This window comes from Alosa alosa, chromosome 12 (genome assembly GCF_017589495.1).
Source record: "Alosa alosa isolate M-15738 ecotype Scorff River chromosome 12, AALO_Geno_1.1, whole genome shotgun sequence".
Classification (NCBI taxonomy): Eukaryota; Metazoa; Chordata; class Actinopteri; order Clupeiformes; family Clupeidae; genus Alosa; species Alosa alosa.
Window position 1 is genome coordinate 15,299,145 of NC_063200.1, and position 9,305 is coordinate 15,308,449.

The 9,305-nt window shown below is 44.3% G+C and overlaps 1 protein-coding gene across 1 annotated transcript in view; it reads left to right on the forward strand.

The window, feature by feature from the left end:
• The window catches only part of aif1l (allograft inflammatory factor 1-like), a 17,744-nt gene extending 9,908 nt beyond the window's left edge, over positions 1–7,836 (forward strand). The window contains exon 6 of the mRNA XM_048259702.1: positions 6,318–7,836. Coding sequence (XP_048115659.1) covers positions 6,318–6,417 — 100 coding nt within the window. The 3' untranslated portion in view covers positions 6,418–7,836. The remainder of the gene's footprint in view (positions 1–6,317) is intronic.
• Positions 7,837–9,305: the final 1,469 nt, after the last annotated feature.

Below are 9,305 nucleotides of genomic sequence, written 5' to 3' on the forward strand. Positions count from 1 at the left end.
GTGTGTGTGTGAGTATGTGTGTGTGCGTGCACCCTCACACTCTTATGTGTATGCTCACATGTGTGCACTGCAGTGTGCGTGTGTGTGAGTGTGAGAGAGAGAGAGAAGATGTAGCACACTCAGTAAGGGACCCACTTAGCAGTGCTGAAATAAAAGTGCTCTAGTTTGGTGGTGAGTAGGTTTCCCTTATAGCCAAACCCAGAGAGGGACAGCAGGACTCGCTACCAGGCTGTGGCCCTGCAGGACTATACCAGGCTGTGGCCCTGCAGGAACGCTACCAGGCTGTGGCTCTGCAGGACTCTCATCAGCTGGAGACTGGCTGCTGCACCCCACACTATAGAAAGTCAATGCCGCACCGTTACATAAGATCTGAACTGAAGAGTAATTTCAGGACATCTGTTTCCAGATGTATGTATGCACATGTAGTTATGTATGTATGGTATATGAACCGTATGTATGTTGTACGTGGTTATTGATATATGTATGTATGTTATGGGTATAGTTCTCAGCATTTGCGTTTGTCCAAAGAAATGCACAACAATAGCGATAGACATCATCAAGAATGTGCAGTTCAAAGTAGTCATATAGCTTCCAGAAAAAAATACTCATAGTTATAGACTAAATCATTTTAACAGAATAGTAATAATAACAAATGAAAATAATAACAACAACAACCATAAACACATACAAACCATGACTGCAAAGAGAACTAATTAGTTAGATATAAGGTAAACAAATTTGAAAATGTATGTATGTGTGTGTAAAAAAACTAAAGTTAGAGAGTGGCATCAATGTGACCTACTTTAATTTCCGGAGTGACGAGTGGTTTATCTAAATGACTTTTTCATGTCCTAATGAGGTTCTCTGTGCTTTAAAATAGCTGTGAAGTAAATGAGTGCATCTGAATAAGGATGTGCTGGTTGGACTTGACTGAAGCTTTTTGCCTTTTCAGTGGGGTAGAGTCAGAGTTTTTATCAGGGATTTGCTAGGGAGTGATGCTAAATCGGTCATGAAGATGGAGATGTTGGCAGTCTTTGAGCAGAGTCTTAGGCCTACAGAGATGCACACACACACACACACACACACACAGATCATAAGTTGTAGCTATTCGTTCAAAAGCTTAAAAAATATACTCCAGATGTCCTGTGGACACCACACAAACATGCCCAACACCCTATGTATGTATGTGTTTGTGTTTGTTTGCTGCAAACTCACTAGCATGTGACATGGACTCTCCAGAATAAGTAATTTCCATGGCCCCTTGCCTGAACAAATCCTCATCTAATCCTAAAACTGATCACAGAGCATAAGAGCAGTTTATTTTGCCCTCTCTCTCTCTCTTTGTGCGTTTAAACATATTCCACCAAATGTATTGAAAGAAGATGAGGCTTGTGCGTGTGTCTGCATGCATAGTGTTTTGTCACAGCTTTGTTGCATTACTGAAAGTAGACAAGTTATCTGGCAACAATCTCAATTGAGCCCTAAGCTAACAACCCAACTAAGCATGCCCCACTCCTAAACACAAACAAACACAGACAGAGACAGAGACAGAGACAGAGACAGAGACAGAGACAGAGACAGAGACAGAGACAGAGAGAGAGAGAGAGAGAGAGAGAGAGAGAGGGGCACACTCACCGCAAAAAAAAAAGCTGATTACTGGCTTATGAAATTAATGGATGGTTTGGAGGATTTAGTTGTTAATCATTTATAGTTGTGACTGAACGGCTGATCTGGACACTGTGTGTGTGTGTGTGCACCCGCTATTAATGTGTATATTTAGCAGTATTCAGTGATTATGGCATTGATGCATATATTTATGAATTTATTATGGCATTAATGCATATTTTTTGAGAGCACATTTAGTGTATGTAAAGCAACATTTTGAGTTTGGGGTGAATATTAGCAGTGTGAGTAGGGTTGACATTATACATATTTTATTAAATCTGAATTCTCACTGTCGTAGAAACAGGTGTGTGTGTGTTTGTTTGTCTTTTTTCCACTGCAGACTTTAGTTGTTCTCATCTTTCTGTTAGCTACTCTCAGCTTTCTGTTCTTTCTCCTTTCTGGAGGATTCTCATTGGACTTCACTGACCCCGTTTTGACCACACACACACTCAGCGTTGACTTTGAGAGACCGTGCACCGACTTGACACTCACACACACACACATACATACATACATACATACATACATACACTACCAGTCAAACATTTGGACACAGCTACTTATTTGTATAAATGAGTAGCTGTGTCCAAACTTTCGACTGGTAGTGTGTGTATGCATGCATGCATACATACATACATACATACACACACACACACACACACACACACACACACACACACACACACACACACACACAGTGGAGTTGTTATCTTGCCCTCCAAGTTCCCTCTCTCCTACTGCATTCCTCTGCCCACTCCTCCATTTCAAAACTCATCTCACACACACACACACACAGGCTTAGTCACCAGGCTCTGAGAGCGAGGGAGTTAGGGAGAATAGGACGGAGAGAGAGAACATAAGAGAGACCGACACCGAAACTGAGAAAGAAAGGTGATAAGAAGTGATCTCTGGTTCTTTCTCGTCTCTTGACTGCTAATTGCCTCACCCTGTAAAAAAATCATCTCCAAACTCTTCACCTCCTTTTACAGTTTCTCTAGCACTCTATCATACTCATCCTCCTGGCTTTCACACACTCGCACTCTCCATCTCCCTCTCTCTCTGGCCCCACTCACCCCCCACGCCCCCATTCTCTTCAGCTGCTAATGTATGCATTTGTGTGATTGTGTGTGTGTGCGCGCTGTCTGTTGGCAAGGGAAACTTCAGCAGCATTCTGTTCTTCTGTTTCTTTATCCCACGGAGAGAAAGAGAAAAAAAAAATTCACTGGTTGGACAGAAAACAGACCTCACTTTCTCTCACACTCTGTCTATCTCTCTCTCTCCTTCTCCCTTTATCCTTTACTTCCATTTGTTTATCTTAGACTTTGTCTCCATCTCTCACCTCTCTCTCCCTCTGTCTCTCACTCTTTCTTTCATTTCATTGGCTCCTGCTCTGTAGTTTTCTCCTTATCCATCTCTCTCTCACTATCCTCCTTTCTCTCTCTCTTTCTCTTTCTCTTTCTCTTTCTCTTTCTTCTGGCCTGCTCTAGAGGAGTTGGCAGTTATCGGTCACAGCAGCTGGGCGTCAGTTACTCTAAAGTAACGTCTGGTTGTGTGGCTTTACACACACACTACACTTTCACACGCCCACACATGTGCGCACACACACACACGCATTACACACACACACACACACACACAGAACACTTGAGATTTCGAACAATTTGAAGGTAATAGGCTCTATGCACGACTGATGTTGTACAGAGAGTAGGCTATGACAGAAAATGACAGATTACTGACCTGTCAGTTTTAATATGGTAGGCTATTGCTAGTTGAACAAAATAGCTAAAGTTATCTAACCAGAGGTCTCGAAGACAATGACTATAGAAAAGAGCCAAATCTGCCAATGTATTAATGTAAACAGGAAGTTGATCTGCCAGTATAAGCAAATCTAAAATAGAGTCGTGCATAGAGTGCATTGTGTAAAAATAATTGTTTGATATCAACAGCAACACTTCGTTTAGCTGTATTGTTTGCTAAGAGCTACCTCTTCTGTTACCAAGTTCACAGAGAACTCAAAGCAATTTTTTTTAACCTATTCGCAAACGTTTGTCTTTGTTTTGTGCTTAATCATATAACAAACACACACATACACAAAGCCAGACCTACACAGCCACACACACACACACACGCATTACACACACACACACACACACACACACACACACACACACAGAACACTTGAGATTTCGAACAATTTGAAGGTAATAGGCTCTATGCACGACTGATGTTGTACAGAGAGTAGGCTATGACAGAAAATGACAGATTACTGACCTGTCAGTTTTAATATGGTAGGCTATTGCTAGTTGAACAAAATAGCTAAAGTTATCTAACCAGAGGTCTCGAAGACAATGACTATAGAAAAGAGCCAAATCTGCCAATGTATTAATGTAAACAGGAAGTTGATCTGCCAGTATAAGCAAATCTAAAATAGAGTCGTGCATAGAGTGCATTGTGTAAAAAAATAATTGTTTGATATCAACAGTAAACACTTCGTTTAGCTGTATTGTTTGCTAAGAGCTACCTCTTCTGTTACCAAGTTCACAGAGAACTCAAAGCAATTTTTTTTAACCTATTCGCAAACGTTTGTCTTTGTTTTGTGCTTAATCATATAACAAACACACACATACACAAAGCCAGACCTACACAGCCACACACACACACACCGGGATATGGCCAGACCCGTGACTGGGTTGTGTGAGTAACACCAGTTGTGGATCTGATATATTGATTAGTTCATGTGCTAAAGGCAGTGGACACTGTGGTACATGCCTGCATATGCACACACGCATGTGCATACATATACACACTCATAAACACACACACACACACACACACACACACACACTTCACACACGCATGTACATACATATACTCACTCATCCACACACACACGCAGGCATGTACATACATATACACACTCATACGCACATTCACATACACACATGGCAAAACAAAACACATTGTCACACTACATTATGTGAACACACTGTAGCTGTAGGGGAGGTTGGGTCCAAACTAGTGCATCACCCTCCTTCTGATTTCACTGTAGTTCTGTCTCCAGTCATCATACTCACAGCTTAACAGTGTGCCAGCACCATTCATGCACACATGCGTGTGTGTGTGTGTGAGGGCTCCTTAAGGGTGAGAGCGGTGACCTCCTTTCTCTGGTAGATAATCCGGGACTTCAGGCAGGAACCCTGCAGTGCTGGCCCCAGCTCACTCAGCATATTGGAACTTAAAACCGGAAGCTCAGCTGTGGGGTGTGGGAGTTGAATTGTGGGTAAAGTAGTTTTTCAGGGCAGTGTGGGATAACAAATGCGATGAATTGTGGGACATAATGTGCAGAGTTTTGGTGAACCTGTGTGTGCTTGATTATATTGACTGGTGTGAATAAGAACTTTGGTGTGTGTATGTGTGTGTGGTCACTTGTGTGTGTGCTTGTTAAGGGCTTATCAGGGCTTTGCAAAGGTTTACCAGAAATGGAAAGCAAGACGTCAGCTCTGAATAGACCTGTCTTCTCTCTCTTGCTCTCTCTCACTTACTCACGCAGTCACTCACACTCTCTCTCTCTCTCTCTCTCTCTCTCTCTCTCTCTCTCTCTCTCTCTCTCTCCTCTCTCTCTCTCTCTCCCTCTCTCTCTCTCTCTCTCTCCTCTCTCTCCCTCTCTCTCCCTCTCTCTTCCCTCTCTCTCTCTCTCTCTCCCTCTCCCTCTCTCTCTCCCTCTCTCTCTCCCTCTCTCTCTCTTCCTCTCTGTATCCCTCTTCTGTTTCTCCTTTATGTTCTGCTCACTTTCTCCTTTTTCTTTTCCTCTCCTTACTAATCACAGTTGTGTTCTCTGCTTTGTTTTTTCATCAAACACAATGTCAGTCTGACTCATGTTTCACCTCCTGTCTCTATCCCTCTCTCTCTCTCTCTTTCTATCTCTCTATCCTGCCTCCCTCTCTCTTTCTATCTCTATCTTTCTCCCTCTCTCTTTCTATCTCTATCTTTCTCTCTCTCTCTTTCTATCTCTATCCTCTCTCTTTTTCTCTCTCTCTCTCCTCTCTCTCTCTCTCTCTCTCTCTCTCTCGGCTCTCTCTCTCTCTCTCTATCTATCTCTCTCTCTGTCTGTTCTCTCACTCTAATCCTCTTGTTTGACTCAGTGGGTTGCCGAGGTGATCTGTCTGCTTCGGTTCTCCTCAGTCAGTAGTCTCCTCTCAGCTGCTGCCTCCCGTTTGTACCTTTTTTGCACAGGAAGCCACCCTTACACTGCCAACTGGCACCACAATCATCAGCTTCTCCAATGTGTGTGTGTGTGTTGAATGGGGAATTCACATCTTGTCGGAGTGTGTGTGTGGGGGGGGGGGTGATTGTTTTGAATTACTGTTTTGAATTATGTTGAATCAAATGTAGCATCAGATTCCAAACACCATATTATTTATTTTCCAGTTATATGCAGGAAAGATTTTTTTGTAGGAAGAAATTTCTTGTGCTGTTGGTTCGGGACCAGTCAACAATCAAGACCAATTATTATTATGCAACATGATTCGGAATACAATAGCAATGTGCAATTATCTCAAGACTGCCACAAGCTGCACCCTGTAAATCTGAAGTCAAATTAAATCAATCTCTCTCTCTCTCTCTCTCCCTCTCTCTCTCCCGCTCTCTCTCAGGGTGATGATATTTGAGGACAAGGCCAACGGTGCCAGCGCTAAACCCAGCGGTCCATCCAATGGTCCACCACCCAAACGAGACATTGCCAGCCTACCATAGACCAGAGGACTAGTGGCTTCCTGATCTGGACCCGCCCTAACCCTCGCACCCAAACCACAACATGTACATAGCCTTACCCAGCATTTGCTCCAGTGGAAGCTCAGTGGCTCGGAAGAGAGCAAAGATGAAAAATCACAAACAAAAAGAAATGGAAGGAAAAAAAATCTATCTATATATTTGCTGTGAAGACATAATGGCGCAAAGTAGCTTTTTTATGAAGAAAAAAACTCAGTGTATATATTTATATAAAATGGTGACGGCAATTCTGGTGTTTCTAATTAGCGTTTGCACCCCTTAATGAAGTAACTAAGTCGTTTTTTAAGATGATGGTCCAGTAATGTATCTGTTAGTGGCGTGGCTGCTACATCCAACATTAATGCTCTTAGTAGTATAACATAAAATGTTTTTTAAGTGTAGTTTAGATGTCTGGGCTGAATAACTTTTACCCAATTCCTAAGAGAAACGCAACGATTGTGGCGTTTACAATTGTAAGTTACGGGAGTGTGTGATGTTAAATTGTTATGCTTTTTATTATTGTTGTTATTCACATGCGGTTGGTTGAGCTTGCCACGCAGACGTAGCTTCACCTATGAAGTATAAACTCTGAAGAGCACAGTAACCTTAGGAGCTAAGGTTTCATCTAATCATGTGAGCTCTGTGTTGTGTGATGTCATGAAGGTTTAAGAGGGGCAGATGTTAACTACAATTCTAATTCCATTTTGTCACAAAGGCTGTTACCATGGTTGTTAGCGCAGAGTGGTTAATATCTCCATTTCTTTATTCCAAACAGTGTGGAATTTTTTGTAATCTGTCAAGTAGGCTAGTCTTTGAAGAGAACTGTGGTGGAAGTCTTTTACCTTTACCTAATTGTCTTGTGTACCCATAATAGTACTGTGAGGTTTTTTTTTATGGTGGCGGTTGTCATGGTGGGTATGTGATGTGAGCTAGACAATCGTCTTATATCCTCCTGAGATGTGAATCCTGAGAGGGGCGCTCTGAGACCCGCTGGAACTCTCTCGCTCTCCAGAGAGAGAGAGAGGGAGAGAGAGAGAGAGAGGGAGGGAGGGGAAAAGGCCAAACCGAGCTGCTTATTTCTGCTGGTCTGCTTTAGTGCAGGGGAAAGGGATGAAGTGGAGAACCGTGCGTTAGAGTTTGAGGCTTGCCTAAGGCCACATTCCACACCGCTTAGTTTGGCTCCAGCAGCTCTCCTCTCTCTCCTCCCTCGTTCACCCTCTCCTCTCCGACTATTCTTTCCTGTCTTCCTCAGCACGTGACGTACCCCTGAGTTTGACCCGAGTCGGGCTGGTTGTGTGTGTGTTTGTGTGTGTGTGTCTACGTGATCACAGCACAGGTAGTCAAGTTGAATACTGAAGCACAAATGTACAGTAAGCCTTTTTCTCTGTTTGCAATGCATGTTGGTTATTGGGACCCCTACAGTAAGCGTGCTAATTCCTCACCGTTTCAGGCCCGCCAGATTACCCGAGCAGGTGATTTCTGCTCAGTGTTGTGACCGAGATTAACGTTAGCTGACGATTTACGTTTGCCATTATTTTCCGGAGCGATCCAAGCTTCCTTGCTAGAAAAACTGGGGCCAGCTCTTCTCCAAGTCCAAGGTCCCCCTCAAGTTAACAAGAGGATGAGACTGAGTTCCGAACATAGAAACTTTTTATACGTTTTTGATGGTTTTCATTTATCCTTCCATTCCTAAAACCTGAAGGATTCTCTCATTTAGCTCAAGTTTCTCAAAATTCCGTAACTTGTCTTTTAGGTCCCTCAGAGAGTTGAAGCCAGGTGTTGGGGCGGAGGCTCCTGTCATTCACTTCTTCAGGTCCAGCCCACTGAACGCTACCTTTGCCCCTTTAGGACTCCATCAGGTGCTGCCACCTCTGCTGCTGCTACTGCTGCTTAGCCAGGCTAGCCTGGGCCTCAGTGTCCGAAATCAGCTTGAACTCACTCTCCTTCCAAGTGCCTATCAGTGAGGGTAGGAATGGGGGAGGCGTTTCCCTGGGTGGGTGGGTGGGGGGGGGGGTGGTATGGGGGGGGTCAGAAGCACTCCTAGGAGAAGAGAAGGGTCAGTCCTGGTCCTCTGAGATTCTCAGTTCAGCAAAGCATGTATATAACGGTCCCTCTGGGTGTGGTCTGTCCCCTGTAGGTGTAGGGATGTGTGTGTGTCTGTGTGTGTGTGTGTGTGTGTGTGTGTGTGCTCTTTGGGTTTGTTGACACACTCAGTGTGCATGTTTATGGGAATGTGTGTATCTTTACAGTTTCCTGGTGCTTCATTTTATAAATCCCTCAGTGACGTTTGGAAGGTGAACTTTCAGTCAGATGAGCATTTCCCAGCATCCCCTCTTGCCATCCTCACGAGTCCGTTTCACTGACGTTCCGTTGTACTCTGACCTCGTTCTGTTGCTCTCTTAAGATGGCACCAAAGAACCATTCAGGGTTCTTTACTGGGCCATCTGCACCAGTAGAACGTAGAACAACATCAAGTCATGAAACATGCATGTCATGCTGAGGTATCGGCTGACTGGAACCAATTCATGTCGGTTCTGACACGTCTGGGCTGGATGTGGGCCGGAGTCGGCCCAGAATTGGGCTGATGTCTGAGCGACGTCCGGCTCTCCTGTCCCACCTTCCCTCGCGTTTCACAGGTGTGCGTTTCCTAATCTAGATGATGGCGCACCCTAGAAGATGTTCCGAGGCTGATCTGGCAGACCTGCGGTGTAGATCTGGCCCGTGCCGGTACGCTCCAGGGTCTGTGTCTGGTCACGCGGCGTGAGCCCCGGAGCCGTGTTCCGTGTTCCCCCTTCCCTGCAGGCCTGGGGACAGACAGACAGACAGACAGAGAGAATGCAGAACAGAACGGGCCCATGACCCGTTACACTGTC